We start from the raw sequence: 25,761 nt of genomic DNA, 5'->3' as shown, positions 1-25,761 counted from the left end.
TCTGGATGTTTAAGCCTAACGGGATGCCATTTTGAAGCAGACAAACAACAGACTTCACTTGCATCGAATCTACAGAGAAACTGAATCTATTTATCAACTATATCATTGTAAATCGTCACAACGATACGCCGCCGACGGCAATTCTGGAAACCAGTACCACGATCCCTTTACGCCGCCGTACACGTCGTTCCACATCCGACAGACGCCACTACCGTCGCGAAACGAACCCGCCGCCCAGGGGACACCATCGAAGCTACCATAAGTCGTGACGAGAGTAACACGATGTCTCAAACTACGCACGGTCGCATGGATCTCCCTTCTGCATCCCTTGGGCCAACGAAGCCCCTGTCATGTCTGGTATCCGAGAATGAGGGACAGGTTGGCGATAACCTTGACTACGATGATAAGGAGGCTAAGCAACCCATTGATCTCTCTCCTGGATCCATTATCCAGAGGCAGAATGACGGCCATCCTTTTGTCATCAAGAGGACCAGATGGAATGAGAATGGAGAGGAACTCTTTTGGGGACACAGTTTCACGAGTCGTCCAAAGTTCAAGAAGTTTGAACAACAATACGAAATACCGGGACCAGAGATCAAACATTTCATCTACATTGGGGGAGGGAAACCCAACAAAGGCTTCGACCCCAAACACATTACACCGCCAACAGTGCCAGAACTCGACTTGGATGGCCCTCCGATGCGCTTGTACTCCTACATCGTTATTGAGGAATGCGGGCCTTATAAGCGTGACGACTTTGCGCCATACGAAAATCAACAGCACCGACTAAGTCGCTCAGGTGTGGAGAAGTTACTCGGCCTATCTACAACACAGGGTCCTGAAGAAGAGTCCTTCTCTGAGCGTACCCGTCGCGCAACCCAAAATACACCTGAAACTACCCCCAACCCCCCACACACAGGTGTCCAGCCCACCAGCCCCCCCCGCCAATCTCTAAACTGCACCACCAACAGAGGTTGGAAGGTATGTCATGTTAACCCATCGACCTTCGATTACCTAGTCGCCCTTTATCCATCCGCCTTTTATCCAGCCGCCCTTTGCGCAGTCATCCATCATCCGGTTCACAGTTTTGTTTGCGTTCGTCTGGCTTAATACCATGGATTCGTTGCGACAGTTTTCAACGATGAAGAAAACGCGCCTCGTTTCACGCTGGTAAGAGGCAAGAACAACAAATCCGGAAATGGAGAACCTGGGGCTACCCTTGGAGGTAATAAGGCTCTGTCGCTGTAAATGTTGATTAGGTTTTAAATTGACAATCAACATGACACTCTACAATTTTAAGTGTTCATAACTCTCCTTCTTGACCGCCCTGCGCTTGTCGCATGTGTTCAATGGTGACACCAATGAGACCAGGCAGTAGACTGTCCCTCTGGGAACAATGGCTGCTGTCGACTGATGGCTTTCCAGTGCCACTGCAGGCCAAAGACTCCACCAAGGCATTATCTAAGGCGCAATTCTTGGTAAGTCGGTAGCCTCCAGTGGCTGCATCAACCCACTTTGTATGCACCATGTCGGTTAAGAACTGGGCCATTCAGAGCAGCTAAAAGCTGATCAGGCTCGGCTCGCTTCGGCCATTTCCTACGCGATATCGCTTGCATGTACAGAGTTGACCAAACCCCGCGCAAAATGCAGATCCATGGCCGTGGCAGGGGCGTCTAGGTCTGCAATTTGCCAGCCTGATTCCTGTGGAAGCGCTCACCCTTGAAGAGGCTATCCGCTAGTGGATCAAAATCTCTCAATCTAACCAAGCTTGAGGGGATCAAGAAAAAGGAAGCGGAATTGTGCCGCGGCTGCGGCTGAAACTTAGGTGCCAAGTGAATGGATGCATATTAACCAGGATGTCCGACTTGTGGGCGTACAACCTCCAAACAGGTACTCCGGGGACTTCAAACATCCTCACATTGCCGGAAAATGCAGAGCTCCAAACCCCCTCTCTACAAAGTTGTGCCTGCTGAGGACGCACAGCAGCCTCTTGAGCAAGACTCCTCGGTAACTCAGCTCCAACCGAATCGTCTTGACAACTCTTGGTTCACGACTGGCCTCCGCCTTCTCTTGGACCTCTTGGTCGCGTCTATTTCTCTCCTCTTTGCGATTTTTGGGTTCTTTGTCTACCGTTCCCATGGCAAGCCCGCCGGCCCGGACTCTACTGGCCTCTTTATTATCTGTCTATGGTGATTATCTCCTTTGGGCAGTCAAGCCTCATTGCGTGTCATTTCCATCATTCCTAGCTACCCAAACACTTTGACCCAATTAACAGCCCAAAATACGTTGATGGAATACCGTTTTGGCAGCGCTCAAGGCATCTCTCAAGCTTCCACAGAAGTCGCATTCCCTGCTGTTTCTTCCATGATGGCGGCCTTGCTACTCAGCGGTCGTAACCAAGATCTTTGGGGCAACATTCGCTTCCCTGCTATTGAGCCACTGGAGAAAGATGGTGGCAAAGGCTGGCTCAAGACAACTGGAATTACTAACCCAACCTATGCGTCTCTTGTTGGAACGCCTATCGACAACTTGCCCACATCAGGGAATACCTCTTTCATTCTTCCAGGTTCTTATCTGTTCATCTCGTGCTCGAGTTTGGAGCGCTCTGATCAATCAGATTATTCCAACTTCAACGCCTCAGCCGGTCCTGTTCCCGACAGGGGTAATGACTGCGACTGGTTTAGTAGAAAGGGAGGAACTCAATACCAGATAGCCATTTCTCGGCCATGCCCTAATGTCGAGCGGATGGCCCCTGGTGTAACTCGCCATGCCCGGAAACTGATATGGGAATCTCGATGGGACGCAGATGGTGATTTGTTTACCAGAGCTGAGCGCAGCCTCACTACAACCTTTGTCGACGTCAATGTATCCTGCACAGGGAGCTCATCTGGGAACATCTGTAATCCGTCCGCCGTCCGCCACTCCCTCAAGCCTACTTTTCATTACAACTATACCGTCTTCGATATGGACTTCGTATTCGATGCTCAAGGTTTTCTCATACTTTTGACTGGTCTGTTCCCTCTTGCTCAGACCTCGGGCGGAAAACAGCCGATTCTGAGTTATCTCACCACGCCATACCAGATTCTTGGTCGCCCGTTGGATGACATTCCTTTACACACTGTTGGGATTAATGTGTTTGGGATGCGTCTGTCACAGATTTTCAACACGATCCTCTACATAGGTATCAATCCAGCGGGCTTCACTGGGAGGTTCAACACCTCGGCACTGGACATGCTGCTAACATCGTCTATCAACATAACTGCAACCAACACTCTCAAAGAAGATGTTATCCACTGTAACAAGAAATGGCTCGCAGTCCTGCTTCTGGCATCCTTCACCGCCTTCTTCTTTGTACTTGTTGGTGCGTTTCTACGTGTCATCAGTCTTGCCCCAGACGTTCTGGGATCTTCAACTCTGGCCCTTCTCCATAACAAAGTTGAGGGGATAACTGGGCTCTCAACTTGGTCTTCAGAAACATGGGCAAGAAATTTGAAGGATTTGAGATTGTTCTTTGGAGATGTCGAGCCACAAGCTCAAGTTGGTCGTATTGCTCTGACCACCAACGCACAAGAGACAGTCGTCAACCCGGTCAACAAGGATAGATACTATATCTAATCGGATGGCACATACTGAAACATTGAGGAAGGCTGAAAGATATCACACTTTGGACTTCTCTGGAAGAGGAGATGACGGTGAAGACAGTTCCGGAAAAGAGGAGAGGGATTCAATTGACATCGCTCCCGCTTACAAAGGGACCATCTTCTTGTCCTCTTTAATTCTGTCCTTCAGCTTAATGTAACAATGCATACAAGGATGGATGCGACACTTGATGTGACGCCATATTACCCCCCTGACTCAGTGGGGTTCAGGCTGAATTCTCCTTCTAGTCAGCCTAACCACTTGTCAGCCAACATGCCCAAGCCTCGAATCTCTCTCGCCAACTGATCATTGTCCGACCTCAAGTTCAGTCACTGACACCTTCATAGTGCAGCATTTATTGCAGTTGCACATTATGGACCCTAACGAACTAAAAGCCCACACCGACAAGTTACGACGCGTAGCTCGCGTTGCACATGAGCAACGAGTTCCATTTGGACATATTCGCTCAGAACGCCATCGCAATGCCCTGGATCGCGCCATCAAGAATGCCTTATCTACCGAGCTCGCGCAGTTCACATATGCCCAAATTCTGGATGGTCTTCCCACAGGCGACGTTGCTTTCGACCGTAGATACCCTGGCGTGTTTGGCGAGCATCCCATAGACTCAGATCATGAGGAGCTGTGCCCTGGTGCCATGGAGAAAGCCCATGAGTATTACAAACAATGGAATCCCGAGATCCTTATATTTGATCCAAAGGTATGCTTTGTAATAGATATCACCTAGCCCCCCGGTGCTAACATGGCTTAGGTGATTGCGGATTACCAGGTTGCCGAGTTTGGCTCCAAGGCCTTCAACTTGCGTTTAGTTGAGCTTGTGGCAGTGACACTACATCAAGTCGGAGCCTTGCTATTTCAACTTGATCTGAGAATTCATCAAAGAGATATAGACAGCATCGTAAATTGGAGGATGCCGCCTATAGAGGGGCTCGTCGATGTGCCTCCACGACCAACCCTTTTCAACCATCACGCATATCTCGACGCAGACATTTATCCCGAGGGTGTGGCTGACATTGTTGGGTACTGGGCTGAAGATCGTATCCTTGGGGGTGTGGCAGTATTCGACCGTAACGACGAAGATCCAACAACCACCCCCAACATATACTTTCACTCCTGCCGCCGTCGTCAGACTCATCGCGTATATCAACTCCGCGACGATCAACAAGAGGCTCTCGTCAATTTCCTACTTGCCGATACGAGTTCTCTTCCTCCTGAGCTAAATCCATTGCCCGTCTTGAGTAGCGCGCAAAATCGTATCCGTGTCGATTCGGAGATTGCCATCACCCATCACAACATCTACCGGGACATCTGGGAACGCAAGCCGCTCACGATGGAGGAGAAACTGACCATGGAAAGGCGGCCAAAGTCAGATCTCGATTACCCTGAGCTTGCTGAGGAACTGTTTCGGATCAATAAACAACTTGGGATTCCGCTGCCAGGGCTACGAGAACGCTCTCCTTCGTTCTAAACTTTGGAAGGGGGCCACGTGGCCCCAGCTAACCATATCCATAGCATCTCCTTAGGTAGATGTATAAATAAGTCCCACTTTGCCTCCCTTAGCTCCTCGTCTCATCTAGCTTAGCCAAGAAGCCTGCCATGCGTTTAGTAGACGGATGGTCCCCCCCGAGGACTTTCGCCCTAGCTTCTAGCACCTGCTTCCCTAGATCCTCAGCCCCCTTCCAATCCCCCATATCCTTCAAGGTCCGTGCTAGGGTCTCCAGACTCTTCTGCAGCCATGGATGATCCTGGCCAAACACCCTCGTCTGTATCTCATTTACTCGCTTGGCAAGGGTCTCGGCTTCTCTCAAGTGCCCCTGCTTCCGGTACGTGATGGCGATGTTGGCCATATTTTCCAACATCCATGGGTGCTCTTCTCCAAGTACTCTCTTCTGCACCTCCAGGAGGTCTTCGCCCAGATTCTGAGCTTCCTCCCAACGCCCCTGTAACGTCAAGGTCTGGGACAGGCCGTACAGGCTGTGCAGGGCCAGGGGGCGTTCCTCGCCCAGCACCCTTTGATCAAACTCAACGACCTGCCGTGTCAACCTCTCCGCCTCATCCAGACGCCCTTGCTTTCTGTATATCCACGCGAGCTGATATCGAATGGACAAGGTACGCAGGTGCTCATCGCCGAGGAGACGCCTGCGGACAGCGATAACCTGCTGGGCTGGACTCTCGGCCTCTTCCAAGCGGCCTTGTTCTCTATACGTCCGCGAAAGACTAGCCATACTGTCGAGAGTGGCAAGGTGCTCATCTCCAAGAACCTTTTTCTGGCAGTCCAGGACCCATACCCCATGACTCTCAGCCTCGGCGTATCGGCCTTGGTTCCTGTAAAGGGATGCTAGCAGGGTTATGGCTTCCAGTACCAGAGGATGCTCTTTTCGATACAGTCTTTTGCGAGCTTGCAGCACCTCTTCCGTCAGAGCCTGCGCCTTGCTTTATCTCCCCTGTTCTCTATACGTTCTGGCGAGATTTGTAGCCATCTCGAGCGTGGAGCGGTGATCCGGGCCGACGAGTTCCCGTTGCAGAGCCAAGGCCTTGGAGCCATTCGTTTCCGCCTCGTCCCACCGGCCCTGCTTTCGGTGCGTCCACGCGAGGCCTGCCATAGTGCTCAGAGTCGCAGTGTTCTTCTCTCCTAGAACCTCCCTCTGTGTCGCCAGCACCCGCTTCCCCGAGCTCTCGGCCTCCTTCCACCGGCCCTGCTCGCGGTACGCGGACGCAAGGTCAGCCATGCTGAGCAGAGTCATAGGGTCATTCTCGCCGGACTGGTTGCGCCGGCCGTCGTGCGCCTGGCTGACGTCTTCCAGACGCTCGACCTCTCAGACCGCCGGGCCACCGCTGTGTATCTACCGCATGCGCAGTTTGTTCTCGGCTCCGGAGTCGCGCACGGCACAGCCGCCAAAGAGACGGACCTCCGGCATCGGGTGGGCGTGTGCCTAATGGTGGATGGTAACTACAAGGAGGCGGAGCTGATGCTGGCGGAGGTGGTGGTCCGCAGCTAGGCCACATCGTTGCTCTTAGGAAGGGAAGGGTTCAGCCTCTGAGCGACAAGCACGTCGAGGATACAGTTCGTTTCATCTCTGAGGGATTTGTGGTATACAAGAGCATTGATGTGAGCCTTACAGACCTGACGGCTGGCAATGCCATTTTGGCTCTCGCCCAAAAGAAGCAGCACCGCCTGTAGAGTAGTCGATGTGAATCGCTCGAGTTAAACAATTTCATGTCATATTAGGGTTTAAATATCTATAACCCAGCGTTCTTCACGATATCATGCTTGCGTTCCTATCTACTGTTTTTCCTTCCATGCCGAACGCTTGCGATAGATATCTTTGCGGAACACTTGCTTCAGATCAGACACCAACTTCCCGTCCACTCCTCCAGCCAAGGCAGCCTGAACAGCACCAACACCACATAGATCATTTTTTCGGTCGATGAACCATGTAAGGGTAAGACCGCCTCCCCAGGTGAGTGTATGAGCACCGTACCAACCATCAGAATCCTCCAGAGTCAAGAGACCTCCCAGTCCATAACCCATTTTTGTCTCTGGATCAACACCACAACGGAAGAAGATACCTGCGGGACCCGCCAATGCAGCCTGGTGGCCAGCCGTTGACTCGGGAGAGAGATGATGTTGGAACATATCGTCAACGGTGGCGGCTTTGAGAATCTTTCCGTCGTTGGCGAGCAAGGATTGAAGGATCTTGATGTAATAGTTGCCAGGAATGAACATGCCATGGCCTCCAAAATCTCCCTTGCCACGAAGGTTCATCTCTCCACCACCACCAAGAACGGCACGACCAAGACCTTCCGGATCATCAGGGTTCAGGTCGACAAGACGGCCACGCAAGTCTTCTCGGGTAACAGGAAAAAACTGAGCGTCTTTCTTCAGTCCAAGAGGGGCCAGGATTCGTTCGTTGACGTGCTCAGAAAGTGTGCTCTTGGTCACTCGTTCCACGATGCGGCCTGCCCAGTCCAGCCCAGGTCCATACATCCAGCCTCCTCCTGGTTGATGTGCAAGTGGGTAGACAAAGAGCTCTTCGACTGTTTTCTTTCGACCTGGCTCAGGGGGAGAGAACTTCTCACGCCACTTTCCGATCAGAGGGTGCAGGAAATCGTAGGCAGTGCCAGCGCTGTGCGTGAGCAGCATTTCGAGAGTGACAGGGTGAGCGGCCGGTTCCAAGATGGGTTCTTCCTCCTCGGAAAAGCTTTTGAGAACTTGCTTCTCAGCAAGCTCCGGTGCGATGGCTGATAGATCTCCCTGAAGAGACAGGAGACCATCCTCGACGCACTGCAGAGCAGCGATGGTAGCAATCAACTTGGTTGCCGAGGCGAGAAACAGGATATCATCGAGTTCCTGGGGGCGCTTCTCTCCGGACAGTAGAGTGCGTTGGCCCATGGCGTTGTTATACACAAAGTCGCCATTGGCGTCGGTGGCATAGAGAGTAGCGCCGTTGATCTTGCCGGAATCAATGGCAGCTTGGAAGCTGGTTTCAATGTCTTCGGACATGATGGTGATGGAATTTGGGCTTTTAGCTTGAGGGTGAATGTGAAGAGATAAAACTGGCTTGAGGGGTATGTTTTGGAGGGAAGGTTGATGAGTTGAAGAATTGCAGACCTTGGCACGGCACAAGGTCATAGATATACTTCCCGCTCCGCACGAGATCGCCGGGGCATGGTTACTCACTCGGCGCAAGGTTGACCAATCAGCGCGATGGGCTTCCGAGCGAGCCAATTAGGAGCTTGGATTCTTAGCCTCCGGCCGGGCCTCCCTTAGCCTCCGGACTCCGTATCCGGATACCGGCAGATATTGTTGTCTGACCGCCGAAGGATCCATCCGGGCAAGAGTCAGCCTCGCAATTACAAGAACGGAAAAACTTGCGATATAAAAAGTGTGAAAGGTTAGTAATATCTCCTTATCGGTAAATACGTCTACTCATCCCTGCATCGACTCCAACTCAAGAAACAACAACTACGTTTGATATGAATCCCGAGGTGGATTTGTACTCAAATCAGGCGACTATTGTCCATGAGAAATGAGCCGTTGAGATATAAAAAGCTCTTTGTGACTATAGGTTTGCTGTTCCGGAGCTGCGGGGTGCTAATCATGTCTACCCATCGTTTCACCCTTACACCAAGCAACTGGAAGCACTCGGCATCAAGACCACCCAACAGTTATCTCGATGGCTAATTGAAGAGTTTGGTGTAGCGTCTCTTCCAGGGTCTGCTTTTAGCGAGGACGATGCTAGCTTGCCCAGCTGTCTTTACCGTCTACGGATGGCAACGAGCTACCTATGCTTCAAGAACCAGCAGCAACGATATGAGAGAGGGTATGAGTTTCTTGATTCAACCGTTGGAGGGAGCCCAGTTATAGATTTGTCGCTACTCAGCGATGCCTTCAAGTCAATTCAGTATGCGGTGGCGAAACTCAAGGCTGCGGCTGAAAGTCTCACGCATTCAGCATGTCCAATCTTTTCATTGGCATATAGAGTCAAGCTCTCTTGTTCTCCATTGAAGTGAGATCATAACTAGTGGATCAAAATGATTGCCTTTGCCCTCACGGTTTCAAAGATTATGCATGCTGTGAACCATCATGCGGCTCAGCGGGAAACGTATTTCCAAAAAGTCTAGACGTGAAGATGCTCCCAGTCGCCGGTAATCCTAAACTCTGATTCTGTGATTTGATTCGCGGGCTTATTAGACTCAAACTGCCTATCGCTCAGCAAGACATCAGAAAGTTGAACCTGATCAGTTGTTGGTGGTCCTGAAGACCTAGCGGCTGCGACTGCGGGCCCGATCAAACAACATGATGGGTACCATCTAGGAGAGTTTCAAACCGGGCATCTAGTTTTAACAGTTGGTCTACCTTTCAACACATGTTCTTAATGGCCAGATAGCTCCCATTGGCTTGGACTAGCTTGCAAATTACTCCGTTGCCCCTACTGTGCGTCTTTAACTTCTCAATCCATCGAATTATGGTTAGAGTTACATTGCAGATGTTAGTTATGGCTGGCCTCACTATCTTGCCTACCTCACATAATACGAAGATTTAGGAGTTGGCTATCTACTAGGAGTGGCTAAGGCAGACAAATCTGGAAAAATGCGGTATTTTCTTAGATGGTATTGCCTGATGCATAACCCTATACCAAGACCAAAAACTAATGGCGTATTGCTTCAGTTCAGCTGAGGCGGCTTACTGAGGGGTACAAGGCCGCGTGATCAGTCATAATCACAGCGTCATCGTTCTTGGTGTCGTGGGTTAGTATTGCGGGATGTATTAATGAGGCAACAACATTGAGGTACGGCATAGTTATATCGCTTAATTAATTAATTGCTATCAAAAGGGGCCTTCTTTGAATGAGGTGTAGAAGTTCCCGGGGAGGATGCATACTTGACCCAACAGATTCAATACTCCACCAACTGAGGTGCCATGCCAGGATGAACATCGCCGTTGGCCAAGGCCACATGCCACCAAACGCTTTGTTTCCTTGTCGTCATGTCCACAATACTGATACTCCGGGTCGGGGTCGTCAGCAACACCTTGACAAGCCCCGAATGGTCGGGATTGGTCCTCTTTGCCAAGTGTTCGAACATGCTGGCGACAAAATTCATGTCAGCCACCCAGGGGGCCTGCTCGTACCATATGATGCCGTCAACAATGCAAAAGACGGCCATTTGCGGTGGCACCTGCTTGACGATGCTGACGAAAACGTCACAGAGGGTTCGGCAGTCCCGCTGGGCGCAGGCCTCCAGCATTGCCTCGGAGACGAACCCCAGGTCAGGCTTTGGCAGGTTCGGGTTGAGCAGCAGCTGCGCAATGAGGCTCCGCATGATGGCCGTTGGCCCGCTGAGTGTCTTGCTAGTGTGCAGTCCAGCGAAGAAGAAGGTCACAGCCAAGTCTGGGTTGTCCATGAAGCTGGTGATGAGGCCGCAACAGAAGCCCGACATGGGAGATATAAACTCGGGGTCCATACAGCCGTCAGCAAGAAGAACCGACGAGCTATCTTCGTGGAGCCAGCTTTGGAACTCAGCTGTCTGGACCAACCATTGCGCTTGCCCCCGTAAACTTGCATCGTAGTGTTCTGCGTGACGCAAGACAACGTCGAGGTCGTCCCAGGGATCGTACACGGAGAGACCAAGAACTCCCAGGAGCTGGATCGGCTCGATGGCCATGCGAGGCTCAAGACGTGTTTTTGTAACCTGTCTTGAGAGTTCTTCGACTTGGTTGTTGAGATGGAGGCATTCTGCTTGACCATCAGTACTCTGGGCAAACTTGGCACACCCCAGAACCTCACTTACCCTGTTCCAGCCGTTCCTGTCTCGTCTGGGAATTCTCAACTGTCCGAAGAAACTGTTCCCGCTCCCGTGAGAAGGTCTCCCGCTCGCGGTCCCGCATGTCGCGTTCCCGTCTGAGCTCCTCCTCCAACTCTATGTCTCGGCACCGGCTTTTCATATCCTCTCGGAAGCTGGTGGCTACATCCGCAAAGGTTTCCGTGGCTTGTGAGATGTCAGCCACTGGTTTCTGAATCTGAGCCGTAAGCTCCGTCCACTTTTCCATCATAGACTTCTGCATTGACTTATTCCCAGCCAATAAATCACGTATCCCCGTTTCCGACGCCTCCATCTTCCCTTCAATGCGGTCCAGCTTAGCGAAAAACTTATCCTGTAGCCGTATCTTCAGCTGTTCCACGTGTTCCTTGAGCTGCCCTATCCGTTGTCCCCAACGTGACAGTATGTCATCAATGGTGGAAGTATTTGGAATATCCAGCAGCAGAAGGTCAACGACTTTGCGGTACCCTGGCGGCAGAAATGATTAGTAAGAGTGTGTAAGGCTTGGGAAGTCATACCTGCACCGGCCCCGGTGCGAATAAGATATGTTATACAAGCTAGCAGCGCAGAGCTAATCAGAGGTTAAATTGAAATCAGCTACTTAGCCACACTTAGTCACAGCCAGGGGGCGCTGTGAGTTGCCTTTGCAAGCTGCCTTTGAAGACCGTGACAAGCTGTTGTTGAAGACCGTTGCAAGCTGTTGCAAGCTGTTGCAAGCTGTTGCAAGCTGTTGAAAACTGTCGTTGAAGACCGTTGCAAACTGCCTTTGCACGCTGCCTCTATAAGCCGGTTGCCCTGAGCGCAATTGGGGATGTGAGCTTACATAACGTATCTTATTCGCACCGGGCCGGTGCAGGTATGATTTCCCTAAGGCTTAATCGGACATGTCAAGTGAAAAACTAGGCTCATGCTTACATGTCTCTTCTCCTAGCAGTATCTTTACTAAGGCTGGGATATCTCTAATCAGCATACTGAGAAACTCTATCTGAAGCGCTGTGTCTTTAGGCTCCGGGTGCAAGAGAGCATGAGCCATGTTGATGGTGACGATCGCTTCGGGGAGGGTTTCGAGCGTGTTGAGGATTCTTTCTCGGTTTTCTCGATGCGTCTTTGTGGCCTAGCGTTCGCCAGTCAGTCATCTCCAGAACCACTGGCATTTAAATACAGGCCATTGTACATTGAAAATGAGTGCCAGGCCTCCCTTAAGGACCCCGAGCCCGAACTCATCTGGGACGATATTGATGTACGACGACATTATATCGATGCCAACTTCCGCCTTGGAGCTATAGTCCGTCTTGTTTTCATGGCGTCGCTTAGCGTCAGCCATCTGGTCGAAGACTGTGTCCCATGAGCTACCAGAGACTTTCAGCTCTGTTGCAGGGTCCTTGTCGTGGGCATCGAGAATCTGCTTTAGATCCCTAGGGAACTCAGGCTTTTGAGCATCAGGAGAGGGGCAGATATCACGTACTCTACTGCGATGGAATCTTGAGCTTTGTACCTCTCTTCCCGATCGTCGTACTGGCTTGGCCCTGGAGGTGCGGCACGAAAGCTGTCGACGCGCTGTCGGAGGAATTTGTCGACCATCTTAGGACTTGGGGGCCTGCTGTGGGCTTTTGAACGCAGAAGGCCTCGCCGGAGGAACGAGTGCCTAGGCGGGCTGTTGCTGTCTCTCATGGCTGTTGTGGGTTCGAACGCAAGAAACAAGTAGAATATCTACAGTCTGTACTTGGTGTCGAGCTGCGAGATGAGAACCAAGAAGAGGGTAACGCTTTTGAAAATCGACATCCACGTCTCTTAGGTAGAGGGAGGAGTACGAGTAAGTCCAAGGAAATCCATCACCCAAGCCCACCGTAAGCGCCCGTACGCCCGTATCACGAACACACCAGCGGAGACATGTTCGGCTAAACAGTCCTATCAATGGACACAACGGCTCCCAAACATGACGCGGTCATACCCTTGTGGTAGTTGGAAGCTCCCCCAGTGAATGGACTTTAAAGCTTCAGTGTGCATTGTTTGTTGGCATGAAACATCAGGGGGGGGGCTCTTTTGAGTGGGACCAGGGTCTTCAATTCATGTAGATGAACGACGGATACTTGACCAGGTACATCAGACCCCGGGAGGGGCTCCCTTTCATGGGGGTATGAACTAGCTAGAGGGTCTAGAGGAACGGAATCCACACTCAGGCTTAATGTACCCGATGTTCCTCGACTTACTCTGACTATGTTGTTTTTGTTGGGTTGCTCCGAGGCCTCCGCCCCTTGGCCTTGTGTATCCTTTTGAACAAGTTCCTCGACTTACCCCCATCAAAGCAGAAAGCTCCGAGACAGACGGCGTGAGTGATTGTGTGACATTCTTCGCTAGATCTTGGGGAGTTGAGATAAACTCGACACACCAAGTCCACCGTTGCCCCGCCGTAAGAGATTTCAGAATATTTAAACCCCTCTCAAGCCAAAGGAATTTTCATATTCGCCAATCTAGATACCAGCCCGCTCAGGTTGAACGGAGCAACCTAATCCTACTGTCTTAGCTGTATCCCACAAGCAGCATCAAATTTTGCAACTCCTCTTCTCACGCTCCATCATCATGGCTGAGGAGGTACCTCCAGCCACTGCCACTGCCATGGCGACTGAAGCCTCTACCATTGGTTCATCGTCCGCAGCCCCAACGTCTCCTCAAGAGATCTCATCAGTTTCCACGGCACCCACTCCTCTACAGAACGAAGAGAAGTCAGGGAACCGTCTAGGCAAAGCCCCTAGAGGAACTAACGGTGTCTCGGAACGAGACGCCGAATCTGTTCAGGGGGGATCTCACCACGAGGAACAGGGCCAAGAAAGTGAAAGCGAAGATGAAGATGGAGAAGGGGTTCTTCCAATGAAGGAACGGCCTCTCACGACAGAGGTGCGCTACTACAACTACCAAGGATTCATGAACCGTATGGATGGAGACGACGGAGACTATGTCATTGAAGTCCTCGTCGCCAAGGCCGACTGGCATGAGGACGTCAAAGCCGAGACGAAGAAAAGACTTCAACGCAGCTGCCCTGAACACAGCGACAAGACCAAAGGCATCTCTGGAGCGCAGCTGAAGCTATCCAGAGGTTCTAAATCACCACAGGAGGGGCGCGTCCAGAGGATCCGGATTCGATCAGAGACGATCCTTCGTGCTCTAGGATCTCTATCCGAGTGTGAGAAGATAGAAACCGAACCAACGCTGGAGTTTTGCCGCCCCTTTCGGATTCTTGAAGATTTACACGGCGACATGAAAAGAAAGTTGGTCGAGATGGAGGATGCACAGAAACCCGAAGGCAATTCACCTAGCACGGGTCTAGGCAGCCTTCTGCAAGGGATAGCTGGGATCCGTTCGGTTGAGTCTGTCCAGATGGAGAAACCCAAGGTCTTTGGAGAGGATACAAGTGACGTTATCGAAGCCGATGAGGCCGACAGAAAGTCGGACAGATCAACCGAGACTGCTTTGGAACACATGCGATGCTACGTCGACTTCGTGGAGCAGGTGGTACTACCTATCCGCAGCCAGTTCCAAAACCAGGACAAGAAAGCACATCGCCGTGTCAGGTACGAAGAAATCCCATATCTCTTCCGCCCTGGGTCACTGGCCTTCCTACCTCTCGCCCAGTCGGGCCAAACTCTTCACCGATCTGCTGCGCAACAGGTGTGGAGGATGGCCTCATGCATTGTATCGGACCATTCTATCGCGTTCGACGAAGCGAAAGGATATTTTCGCGAAAATGCCGGTCAGACATCGTGGGGTATGTATTGTCTCGACTTTGACGGCGAGAAGCTGTTGCCAGTTTGGACCAATATCGAGTTCGATTTCTTCAATGGCGAGCGAGATATTACGTCCCTCAAGTGCTACCCTCTGGAATTCCACCCAAACTATGCTGCACTCCTCGAGGAACAAAAAAGATTGGGACGAACCTTCAAGTCGTGCATTGCAGAGAGTGTGAGGCATCTCTACTACTCAGGGTGGACTTTCATCGCAGGCATTCGGGCAGAACCCTTGGTGGACGACAAGGGAGAACCCGTCAACTATCCTGAGTACATCGAAAGTGAAGTTGTTATTGACTTCAAGGAGACTCTTCGGAACTGCCCTAAATGGGAGACCAGCGTCGTCGAATGCAACTCACGTAGTACATGGTGGGAAACGGAGTACGCTGAAATAGAACTCTTGGTCTGGGAAGAGTATCCCAATGGTTTGGGTGGTTTCAGGCGCTCCAGATCCTATGACTTCCCCATTCTTTCCCGAGAGGACACGTTATACAGCCGAGAAGCAAAGGAATGGGCTGCTAATGATAAATTCATTGCCAGGGAGGGCGCTATCGCTATCAAAGACGATGAGTGGACAGATGAAGACCTGGCTCTTCTACCAAAGCGGCTATTCGGCTATGTCTTGAGGGAGAGAAGGTTCGCCCGCCTCGAAGTCCAAGGCATCAACTTGAATTCGCAACAGAGCCGTATCACACTGCAGGATATTCAGATGCCCGAGCCCCGCAGAACGATGATCAGGTCGGCAGTCTCGGCTCATTTCAAGGCACGGCAGAAAGAGAAGCAGGGAGTGTCAACCATTCAGCTCGACGTTGTCCAGGGAAAGGGGAAGGGGCTCGTGATTCTTCTTCATGGAGCTCCCGGCGTTGGTAAAACGGCCACGGCCGAGGCGGTCGCAATTGAGAACGGCAAGCCGCTTTTCCCCATCACCTGTGGCGACCTGGGATTCTCGCCCAGCGCAGTCGACAAGTCTCTACGAGACACATTCCGTTATGCCCACTTATGGGACTGTATTTTGCTCCTTGATGAGGCCGACGTCTTCCTCACGCAGCGAGATCGGAACAGTGGCAACTTGGAGCGCAACGCCCTCGTAGGAGGTAGGACATTCCCTCAGCCAACGGCCCCCTTCAAACGACACATTACGTGCTGACAATCCCGTGCCCAAGTGTTTCTCAGAGTCTTGGAGTACTATAGTGGAATCCTCTTCCTCACCACAAACCGAGTGGGAGCCCTTGACGAAGCCTTCCGCTCGCGCGTGCACTTGAGCCTCTGCTATCCGCATCTAAGCCTGGACGACACCCTCGCGATTCTCCAATCCAACTTGAATCATCTACCCAGGATTGAGCATGCAACGGACAAGTCTTCCAATAACGGATACATCGGGGTTCTAGACGAACCCATCAGGAAGTTCGTGGAGGACGAATATAGAAAATACTCGAGGGCGAACAAAAAGAAAAAGGGACCCTGGAACGGGCGCCAGATCCGCAACGCGGTGCAGATTGCCGCTGGCCTCGCCTTGTACGACAAAGAGACGTCAGGCAAAGACAACGGCCTGCCAGCCATCCTGACCGCCGAACACTTCCGATCTGTAGCGGAAACGACATCGGAATTTGAGGCCTACTTGAAGTCCGCCAAAAAGGGCGATGAGACATTTCAAGCCAGAGTGCGTGGGGATCGAGACGATGACTTTCAGGAGGAGGAGGCTGAGGAGTACGCCCGCTATCGGGCCATTCTGATGCTGAACCATTTGGAGGGCAACCGAGGCCAAAATTGAAGAGCTCCGTCTCAGGGCCGTCGAAGGTGGGACAAAGGGCAGCATCGAAGGTTGTTAGCACGCCAGACCGGAGCCGGACCCCAGCTTCACGATATGCCGATGGAGCAAGTGGTGGCTATTTCCACTCATCGAAACCCTCTGCCGGACCGGCTCACTCAGGCCCACGACCCCGACACACTCCTCACGAACCGGAGTGTAGCGATGTGGCTGAAAATATGCAAGGTGATTTCTCTGAAGAAGAGGAGCTTGAGGAGCGGGACTATGGCTATAGTCCTCAGCCTGCCTCACGGGGCGGTAGACCTTCGCCGTTTGGGAAGAAGACAGATCGGTACGTCTGGAATTAATGGTGTCACATAACCATGCGATCGCATGAGATAGCACGGGATAATGAGGATTTCCTCTGTATTGAGAATATGGGATTTAGGGATGACGGACTGTTTACAGAACTAAATTGTATTCTTTGGATGGACTGGACAGTTACCACTGAGCAATACCTGGCGCGCTTCTTTCGTTCATATGGCTCTCTTATTAGAACATGGAACTTATTTGACACGCCCCTTTAGCATCAGCTATCTCGTAATATCAACCCTCCAGGTCCTACTAATCTTATGCATTTCTCGCTGCCAACATGCCAACCACCTCTTCGGTGAGTCTTTCTACCATCTTTAGCCCCGGATCATGATCCGGATTGACTTCCGCAATCGTCAATCCACCAACTTTTTCGCTGGCCAAAAATACCTTCAATGCGCGCATCATTTCTTCAAACTTGACGCCGGTGAAATTTGGGAGGTTGGCCAATGGGAACATCTGCGGATCGATGGCATCCACATCCAAATGCACCATGATGATATCAACGTTGTCGTTGAGGTATTCTAGTGCCTCTTTGGCCCGTTGCTCTGGCTCGCGGGACACCGAGGCTGAGCTAACAACTTTGTAATTGTTGTCAAAGAGGTACGCAAAGTGCTCCGGCTTGTTTCCTGAAAAGGACATGTTGGTGCCGAAGAGAACCATATTGGAGGCGTTGCAAACTGCCTCTCCAGAGGGTTGGGAGAATTGCTTCATGCTTTGCAGCGCCCCCGGATTTTGTATGAGGTGGGTCATGTTCATTCCTGCAAAGACGCCGGTAGAACATGAATCGATTGGACTCGTCATGTCAGTATCGGCGTCGATATAGATGAGGCCGACCCGCTTGGGAGGAGACTGCGAGGATGCATGCCCCCAGAAGGCAGAAAGAATAGCCGGTAGCATGCCACACTCGCCACCAAGAATGAGCTGAAAGGGGGCCTTGTTGGTAGGAAGGATGAGATTCTGTGAGATGGTGTGGTAGACTTGCTGGCAGACTGAGATATTGAGTTGCTCATTACGCACGCCTCCAGGGGAAAGGCTTGTGATGGAGTATCTTGCAGGCGATTCCAATGCATGATGCTCCGACACAGACTGGAGTCCCGTATTTCGAAGTTTGGAAGCAATTCCCACGTCTTGAAAAGCTTGGGGAGCTTTGGATTTGCCAGGGATGATAGAGCCACAATCTGCCGGAACGTAGGTGATAGAGGCTGAACGAGAGGTCGCCATGATGACTGAACGAAGAAAGTGTCGATTGAAGTTTGATCTCTGGATTTGCCGGTATTGGGGGTTAATTCTCGCTTTATAGTCATCACGCGATCTGCCATCTAATGTCAATGGAAGGGCGTGGTTGAGTAGTTGTGATATTACAGCCAATGTTACAGCAAGCATCAAATTGTCAGCACTACGCCATCTAATGGACCAGTGCCTTGATTTTGGTCTTGGAGTCGGTTTAGCTCAGCACCGACTTGGAATATCATCACCCTAGCCCTTAAGTACCCACATCATTATCTTAAGGGCATTCTTCCGAGCTCAGAGGGAGGATGATGGATGAAATGGCCATGCATCCAGCAACACTCTAGGGTATGGCTGATGACAAAAGGTGGAGCACCGGAGAAGAGAAAAGAAGTACGTACCTTTTTCTTCCGGTTAAGGCTCGGCTCGGAGGATGATCCGCGAAACTGCCGGACCCCCCCTACAAATCTGAAGCGGGGCTGGCAAGAGAAATCATGACGACATGAAACGGGCAAGCGCGTCAGGAACACGACAACGACGCGATCGCATCTTGAGCCGGACTTGGATTAGTAGCTCGGGCCGAATTGGCGATAGTGGCCAAAGGCCAATATTGCTTACTTGTAGGTGAATTGCACTGCAGCCGCCATGGCTTCAGATCAAGGGCAATGCCAGGTAAGATCGAATCATTCTAAGATAAGACAGATGCGGGGACTGACCACCAACAGGCTCTACAGCTCTCTGATGACCAGAGATGCCAAAAGGAGGCAACTCACGCCAATGGTCTTTTTTGCGGATTCCATTCAAAGCAAGTCTTTGCCCTCTACAAGGGTTACAAGCGACGCAATGCCCTCCTGGATACTCTGGACAATGAGGCCCCCGAATACCTCAAGAACGCTCAGGAACCCCTTGCCAACGACGACTTTGAGTCGATTGACAACGAAAAGACTCTCCGAGAAGTCCACTCTCATCTCTTCGACAAATATGTCTTGCTCGGCAACGTCATTGACGCACGCAAGCTTCACCACAAGCATTTCTACTCCCTCAACGTCGACTATGGCCACCAGGCATACATTGATAAGCTCATCAGCCAGCGTCACATTGTTATGAAGGCCATGCAAAGAGTCGAAAAGCGCACCACTCAAGTCTTGTATCAGAAAGAGAAATGGTTCGCTTGGGTTCGCGAGGTTCAAGAGGAGGAGGAAGCCAATGATGAGAAAGAGCAGAAGAAGGTCAAGCAGGAGGCTGCACTGTTCAAACGTCACGTCAAGAAGCTGGAGGGTAGACTTGCCAGGATGCGACAGAAGGAGGAGCAGAAGCGTCAAGATGCGTACCTCGAGGATGCATATAGGGAACGCATGGCCATGGCGGCTGAGGAAGACGACGAAGCATGGGATCCTATCGAGGATATGGAGCACCTCAAGCGGAACCGCTATATCGACTTGATCAAGCATTTCCTCTGGCTAAACACCACGGAAGAAGGGGAGGAGGAGCTTCCTCCGCTGGAAGAGATTCCTCCTCTTGAACCCTCACCCCCTCCTGAGCCCGCGAAGCCTTCCAAGAAGACGAAGAAGAAGGCGAAAGCCAAGGCCGCCAAAGCTGGCGGCCAGAGCTCTGCCCAGCCATCCGGCTCGACCCCCACCGGCCAGGGAAGGCTCATAGCAACATTGAAGGAGGGCAGGTACCCTATGCCCGGCGGCGGTGCTGAGCTACAAGAGCCGGACAGGAACAACATCGAGACTGAAGAAGAGATGCGAAACCGCCTCAGCCATGGAGTGAAGAAGAACTACGACGACGTCTGGGGCTTCCAGATCGTGGGGACACTGGAGAACCCCTACGAGACCCACGAGAAGACGGCACCAATGACCAACGACGAGATTGAGTCCACCGTCAGCGACATTAGACAGATCAAGCACCTGCTGTTTTGTCGTCTGCTGGTTGGACACGCCTCCATGCTGCCTGCTGCTCTCCGTGCCAACAGCGTCGAGGAGTTTCTCAATGACCCTCAGGTCGCCGAATCGGATCTGCGAGATCTCTGCCTCAAGGTTGAGGAACCTACTCTACAGGACGTTCGAGATGCTTGTGCAGATTTTGCCCGTGGTGACGAAGCAGAGGAGGGAGAAGATGTCGATGAGGCTGAAGAAGAAGACGAGGACGACGAAACCTTTGAAGAGCTGCTCAACGGCGATAGCCGCTATAAGAATCTCCATACCGACGACTGGCTCCTCGAAAACTTTCTCGAAAAGCTTGAAAAGCATGAAAAGCAGAACCTGTCTAAGAAGAAGAAGAAGAAGAAGAAGAAGAAGCAAAAGTCAAAGAAAAAGACAAAGGTCACCGTCTGCGGCAAGAGCATCTGGAACCACGCCAGCGAAAAGGCCATGTCTCGAGACGGTTGGCTTCAGTTCTCGGTCATGGCCAAGGATTGCGATCTGAAGCACGCCATCCAGCTCTGTCGAAACTGGAACGAGTTTTCGGATCTGAACCTGCTCACCTTGTGGCAGTACTTCCCAGCTTCGAACTGGGTTTCTTGGGGTAACAACCGGCTCATCCAGCAGCTTCAAGAGTTGGGCTTCTTCCCTTACTTTGTCGATTTTGAGGCTCAACAGCACAGCCGGTACAACCAAGTTGGTGGTCGAAGCTCAAACCGACGCCAACACGACATTGTCGAGACGCGAAACATCATCGTGGGCCACATGAAGCGGAACGACCCCATCACCCGCCGCTTCCTGCAGTACCTGTTGATGCGGACGGGAGAACTGCTGATCATGGTGCGAGATGGAAAGACAGGGCGTGTCATCACTGCGCCTCCCAAGGAGGAGCTCTGGACGTTTCGCATGAAGCAGGGTCTTGGAAGGGCCTCCAAGAATGAGTGGCGCAACGTTTTGGAGGTGGGACCTTTGTACTTTGACATGACTGATATGATCCGAGAATGGCGGTTCGGGTTCGATGACTATTACGACGTCTTTATCTGGGACTTTGTTCCTTGCCAGTCATCTCTGGACATGTACAACGTTGTCATCACGGTAGGTTTCCTACTCACCCTAGTATTTGCTTAGCTGATAGATCACCATAGGAACTGCGAAATGCATGGCGCATCAAGCACCCTCGCGACGTGTATCAACACATGAAGCCCCTCTTAACTAGCATGACAAGAGAGAAGGAAACAATGCGCACGCGTTTGATCAAGCCTGACGAAAAGGTGGAAAGCCTTTGGGACACCATCATGGACGAGAGGAGCGAATTCAGACTCTTCGACATCAAGGGGCATAGCGTCAAGTGCCGCACCGGTGACGAAGACAGGTCGCCCTACATGTTCTACAACGACGTCAACGTTCTCGAGGATGAGATCCTGTTCCCAGATGAGCTTGTCTCGAACAAGAAGAACGTGCCCTTCCGGGAGATCAGAAACGGTGTTAGTCGCATCGAAGACGGCGTTCTGCCCAGCGCTATCCGTCACCTCGAAAAGGGAATGGAGGCGTTCACAATGGGCGAGGATCCCATGAAGGCTCTGAAAGCTGTCAAGGACCGCGACGATAACAGTATCTGGTCTCTACCGAAAGTTTGGGAGACTGGTCTCAAACAAGCTCGCAAGGAGACGCTCTCGGACGCACAACGCAACCTCCTCAAGCGTACTGGTTTGACTACCCCTCAGAAGAGCATGAGCCTTGACCAGCGACTGAACAAGTCGGATCCCATGGAGACGATGGAACGGGATAGATCTTTCGGTGAGTCAGCCCACCTACACCTTTAACAGTGATACTAATAGGAACATCAGGTTTCAAGGATTCGTTCCACGCTGGAGACCTTGAACCGGGAAGCAACGAGAAGTGGGACCAGGTTCAGGAGAAGATCAGCGCCATGCTCGCTGCTCCCCATGCAGGTCCTACTGACTGGGTCTGGTTCCTCGCAGAGATCCTCGACTGGCTCGACCTGCGAGCAGATTACAAAGACTACACCCACGACCCCTCTTTCCCCTGGCCACACGGCTTCATCATCCAAGATCTAGTCAAGGCCTTTGCATTGGTGGCCATGTTCTTCCCAAAAGCAGAGGCTTCCACGCTCGTCACCCAGTTCATCAAGTCCAAGCAATGCGACGAGTTTAGAAACAGTCTTCTGTTTGACCCCAAGGAACGAAGCAAGACGTTGCCTGATCGCAGATCTCGGGCGAGTTACAAGTTCCGAGATCCTGCTTTCTGGAACGAGTGGAATGAGTTCCTCAAGACCAAGTCTTTCTTTGCCGATGTGTATCCCTTTGACTGGAGTCTTGCAGTCCGCCCTATCGTTGCTCGCTGTAAGTCAAAACCTTGCCCCCATTCGTGTGCGATTGCTAACAGGTTGAAAGTGTATGTCGCAGGAGTCGTTGCACCAGCATACATACAAAACGACTCACAAGTCGTCTTGGGCATGGCTACAGCCAAGGCTGAGCCTCACCGTCCCGGCAAGCTGGATCTCTTCATCAACTACGAAGACCGCTACGGCAACTTCCCCATGGTTTTCCCTCCCTCTTTCGTGCACCCGTCCAAGTGGCCACATGTGTTGCCCACGGCAGAGAGCTTCGCCAAGAAGAACGAAGGTGCCCGGTATGCGCTTATCCGTCTCTGGTCGGCTCCTCACTTTTACCCTCTGATGGTCGGCTTGGGCAACCGACAGAACACCAGCTTCCTTGACAGCGCGGGTCGATCGTGGGAGTGGAAGTTTGTGCCCAAGGACATGCCCGGCAGCGAGTACAGCGCGCATCACACAACGGAGAGAAGGCTGAAATTGCTCGAGAAGCAGTTTGAGGGCCATGTGATGAGCCGTGCCGACTTGATCCTTGTCATGGGCAAGGATGATGATGAACTGCTTAAGTACTGCACGGCTGTGACGTTTGCCATCCAGACGAAGCCGTGGCTCAGGGAGATTGACCTGTGGAAGAGTTTTATCAATGTCGATCTGGAGTTTTTGCAGGGGCTGGATCCGTATTGGTTGGACTGAGAGGGTGAATAACTTTATTATGGTTGAAGCCCAGCCCTTGATGAGTTAACTGAGCCAGAAGATGGACGGTGAATAGCAGAATGGAGGCTTGTCTGAGTGATGCGGGACAAAATGGGGTGCCGTGTGTTCATGAATGAGTGAGGCACAAGTCGTGACCTTGTCTCGAGGCACAAAATGTACGCAAGGTAAAGAAATGCTTGTTGCTCCCATGTGAATCTTGGGGCCAGGTTTGATGCCCCCGACCCAAAGGTCGATGACGCCCTGCCGGCTGTTACCCCTTTAGTCCAAATACAATTCTTGGTCATGCCTCGCGAAATCATTCGAGTGACGGCTTCTAATCGCCCAAGTCTCACCAGTTGCCTGCTGTCTTGGAGGCTTGGAGCCCTGTGGTTCAATGTTTTAGCAGGCGCTAGTTGGTAGGGCTGGTGCAAGGTGTATTCTGTGGCTGATACAGGACATCCATTGAATTGAAAGATGATACCCAAATGATACCTAGCCGCGAGGCTGAAACCGGTTGACTGGAAAAGGGCGCAAGGCACAATCTCGGGCGTCAGTACAGTAGGTATCCTTCTAGCCAGAACCTTGTCTAGGCAACAGAGTATAACAGCCTCGAGCTAAAAGAAAAGGGCGTGACACCGCACCATAGGCGAGGGGAGTCACTGTCAGAGATGAGATAGTGAGCTTATGCTATACTTTTCCGGAGATAATTGTAAAAACCGATCCTCGATTAATCACGGCCTCTTATAGCTGTAGGTGATTAAGCGCCAGGCAAGGCACACAGTTGGGTTGGTTATAAGGGTAGGCAGCAAGCACACTTAATAAGCCACTATGACTGGGCGGGCTGAGCAATGCACAGCCCCGCACGTGGTGGATGTCACAACTCCCCCACCTTGTCCCTGTCAGATAGATAAAGCATCTTAACTCTTTCAACCCCGTCCGTCGCCAGCGCCCATCGCAAAGAAACGAAACAAGAGACGCTGTAGAAACCATGGGGGAACGTATCATCATTCTCTACAATGACTCGATCGACTCTGATAACTGGGCTGCCCAGAGAGCTGTCATCAGAGCGACATCCAGAAAGTCCAATACGCGCATCATCTGGATTTTTGAGCCTCGTCAGGTGTCACTGGGCTCAAACAAGTCGGCTGAGCAGCAGAGCCGTTGTTTAAAGCTCATCATCAAGCATTTCCCGGATCATGGGAAGCCTTTCAAGGTGCTTCTCGGTGGTCTTTTGACTGAAAAGGATGTCCAGAGCGTCCCTGGGCTGAGCGAGGAGGACAAAGAAACTGTGAGTGAGGACTTTTGTTGGATGGCGCAAGAATATTGAGGCTGACATGAACCTTTTTCAACCAACAGCTTCGCTTGGCCATCAAGCCTCCTTACGGGCCCAAAGAGGATGCATTCTTACACAGAGAACTTGTCGCTTGGGATCACGCAGCGGCGCTAAGTCAATGGCTACACGCTCCCGTCGAGGTTTTCATCGACCTCGACGGCTTTGATGAAGTCGAAAATCCAGTGAACCTCTTCTTTCACAGACAAGAAGAGCTGGTCGCTCGCAGCGAAACAGAACTTCTCCGCTATGAAAACAGCATGGAGGAGCCAGTACCGAAGCGACTCGAAAGTCTCAGGGAGTGGTATAAGACCTGCACAAAGACAGCGGAAGAAGAAATTGGAGGCATCGGAAACTCAGTTACGCAACTCAAGCTTGATTCGCTGTGTGAAACCATCAAGTCCGCAGAGAGTGTGCTATTCCTCGGTGGCGCGTCTCTCGGAATTCTTGAGCGATTCATCGAAAAAGGTGTCGCGAACAAGGTCAAATGCCACCTGCAAATTGTTAGTACCTCTATGATTAATGACCAACAAGTTTTAACCAGTTTATGCAGGGAACATGCGACTTGGCCCTTAACCTATTCCCCAACCAGTTCAACATTGCCCTAAACCCCAAAGCCGCTACATTCGTCTTTGAGCACTTCGGCGACTTTGCCGACTTTGTCGTAGTCCCTTCGCATAGCGCACAAAATGCCCAGTACTCCCTCGTCGGGCTCAAGAAAGAAGGCGGTCCGATAATGGAAAGAAGATGTCTCGGCTTCAACTGCGGCGAAGAGCCTCTCAAGATGGCAAGAGACCAAGTATCTCTAGACAAGAACTACCCAGACCGAAAAGCCCCCATGTCAGACCTGACCGCATTCCTATACGCGCTCAAGCCTGACTTCGGCGACGCAAAACAGGGCTACGTCCAAGTTGAAAACCAAAAGGGTACGCTCATCTTCAGGAGGAGTGACTCGGGCATCAAGATGTACGATCTAGAGGCGCCGATCAAGTTTGAAGCGAACGAGGTTGTTGATCTACTGGATTCGCTGGAAAAGGAGAACGCCTGGATCAACATTGGGAAATGAAATTCTGGTATCCGCTTTGTAATGATTCGATGAATTATCACGTAAGTTAGACAAATGGGGTTGTGCGAACCTTTCCTCTTTCCTTGTATCTACTTGACTTTTGTGTCTTGCTCGCTCTGCTAAGCTTTCTGCTGCGGAATGGGAACTACTTTATACCCATATAGCTTATTTCAGCTTGTTCATTTAATTTCTACTGGAAAGGTTGTCCCCGTGATAGCTTGGTGGCCTCGATGGATGGTCTGAAGCAGGCCTTCACTTTTGTGCCTATATGGAATGAAACGAC

The 25,761-nt window shown here is 51.5% G+C and overlaps 11 protein-coding genes across 11 annotated transcripts; 7 read left to right on the top strand and 4 right to left on the bottom strand.

Moving 5' to 3' along the window:
* Positions 1 to 282: 282 nt before the first annotated feature.
* On the top strand, positions 283 to 1,174 carry NECHADRAFT_82108 (uncharacterized protein; the record flags this gene model as incomplete). Its single annotated transcript, XM_003045350.1, has 2 exons — positions 283 to 981; positions 1,019 to 1,174. The coding sequence occupies 2 exons, from the start codon at positions 283 to 285 to the stop codon at positions 1,172 to 1,174; spliced, it is 855 nt and encodes a 284-aa protein (XP_003045396.1).
* Positions 1,175 to 1,929: 755 nt separating this feature from the next.
* On the top strand, positions 1,930 to 3,615 carry NECHADRAFT_82107 (uncharacterized protein; the record flags this gene model as incomplete). The annotated part of the gene is made up of 2 exons (XM_003045349.1): positions 1,930 to 2,189; positions 2,310 to 3,615. The coding sequence occupies 2 exons, from the start codon at positions 1,930 to 1,932 to the stop codon at positions 3,613 to 3,615; spliced, it is 1,566 nt and encodes a 521-aa protein (XP_003045395.1).
* Positions 3,616 to 4,012: 397 nt separating this feature from the next.
* On the top strand, positions 4,013 to 5,125 carry NECHADRAFT_82106 (uncharacterized protein; the record flags this gene model as incomplete). Its single annotated transcript, XM_003045348.1, has 2 exons — positions 4,013 to 4,357; positions 4,409 to 5,125. 2 exons carry the CDS (start codon positions 4,013 to 4,015, stop codon positions 5,123 to 5,125), a joined length of 1,062 nt encoding a protein of 353 aa, XP_003045394.1.
* An 88-nt stretch (positions 5,126 to 5,213) lies between these two features.
* On the bottom strand, positions 5,214 to 6,437 carry NECHADRAFT_43006 (uncharacterized protein; the record flags this gene model as incomplete). The annotated part of the gene is made up of 2 exons (XM_003044946.1): positions 5,214 to 6,029; positions 6,168 to 6,437. Coding segments are annotated over 2 exons (1,086 nt in total), but the record flags the coding sequence as incomplete, so codon positions are not given.
* A 503-nt stretch (positions 6,438 to 6,940) lies between these two features.
* On the bottom strand, positions 6,941 to 8,161 carry NECHADRAFT_94711 (uncharacterized protein; the record flags this gene model as incomplete). The annotated part of the gene is made up of 1 exon (XM_003044945.1): positions 6,941 to 8,161. The coding sequence occupies one exon, from the start codon at positions 8,159 to 8,161 to the stop codon at positions 6,941 to 6,943; it is 1,221 nt and encodes a 406-aa protein (XP_003044991.1).
* A 1,895-nt stretch (positions 8,162 to 10,056) lies between these two features.
* On the bottom strand, positions 10,057 to 12,872 carry NECHADRAFT_82103 (uncharacterized protein; the record flags this gene model as incomplete). Its single annotated transcript, XM_003044944.1, has 7 exons — positions 10,057 to 10,895; positions 10,951 to 11,448; positions 11,499 to 11,537; positions 11,896 to 12,094; positions 12,155 to 12,395; positions 12,446 to 12,690; positions 12,861 to 12,872. 7 exons carry the CDS (start codon positions 12,870 to 12,872, stop codon positions 10,057 to 10,059), a joined length of 2,073 nt encoding a protein of 690 aa, XP_003044990.1.
* Positions 12,873 to 13,902: 1,030 nt separating this feature from the next.
* Positions 13,903 to 16,533, top strand: NECHADRAFT_43342 (uncharacterized protein; the record flags this gene model as incomplete). The annotated part of the gene is made up of 3 exons (XM_003045347.1): positions 13,903 to 14,299; positions 14,405 to 15,856; positions 15,926 to 16,533. 3 exons carry the CDS (start codon positions 13,903 to 13,905, stop codon positions 16,531 to 16,533), a joined length of 2,457 nt encoding a protein of 818 aa, XP_003045393.1.
* A 606-nt stretch (positions 16,534 to 17,139) lies between these two features.
* Positions 17,140 to 18,105, bottom strand: NECHADRAFT_43890 (uncharacterized protein; the record flags this gene model as incomplete). The annotated part of the gene is made up of 1 exon (XM_003044943.1): positions 17,140 to 18,105. The coding sequence occupies one exon, from the start codon at positions 18,103 to 18,105 to the stop codon at positions 17,140 to 17,142; it is 966 nt and encodes a 321-aa protein (XP_003044989.1).
* A 651-nt stretch (positions 18,106 to 18,756) lies between these two features.
* Positions 18,757 to 21,859, top strand: NECHADRAFT_94709 (uncharacterized protein; the record flags this gene model as incomplete). The annotated part of the gene is made up of 4 exons (XM_003045346.1): positions 18,757 to 18,783; positions 18,861 to 21,131; positions 21,182 to 21,520; positions 21,575 to 21,859. The coding sequence occupies 4 exons, from the start codon at positions 18,757 to 18,759 to the stop codon at positions 21,857 to 21,859; spliced, it is 2,922 nt and encodes a 973-aa protein (XP_003045392.1).
* Positions 21,860 to 21,982: 123 nt separating this feature from the next.
* Positions 21,983 to 23,388, top strand: NECHADRAFT_104871 (uncharacterized protein; the record flags this gene model as incomplete). The annotated part of the gene is made up of 4 exons (XM_003045345.1): positions 21,983 to 22,007; positions 22,049 to 22,399; positions 22,451 to 22,737; positions 22,816 to 23,388. 4 exons carry the CDS (start codon positions 21,983 to 21,985, stop codon positions 23,080 to 23,082), a joined length of 930 nt encoding a protein of 309 aa, XP_003045391.1. The 3' UTR covers positions 23,083 to 23,388.
* A 682-nt stretch (positions 23,389 to 24,070) lies between these two features.
* On the top strand, positions 24,071 to 25,478 carry NECHADRAFT_82099 (uncharacterized protein; the record flags this gene model as incomplete). Its single annotated transcript, XM_003045344.1, has 3 exons — positions 24,071 to 24,370; positions 24,439 to 24,915; positions 24,957 to 25,478. The coding sequence occupies 3 exons, from the start codon at positions 24,071 to 24,073 to the stop codon at positions 25,476 to 25,478; spliced, it is 1,299 nt and encodes a 432-aa protein (XP_003045390.1).
* Positions 25,479 to 25,761: the final 283 nt, after the last annotated feature.

This window comes from Fusarium vanettenii (assembly GCF_000151355.1).
Source record: "Fusarium vanettenii 77-13-4 chromosome 6 genomic scaffold NECHAsca_20_chr6_4_0, whole genome shotgun sequence".
In the NCBI taxonomy this organism is placed as follows: Eukaryota; Fungi; Ascomycota; class Sordariomycetes; order Hypocreales; family Nectriaceae; genus Fusarium; species Fusarium vanettenii.
This window is presented reverse-complemented; position numbering and strand designations above follow the sequence as displayed.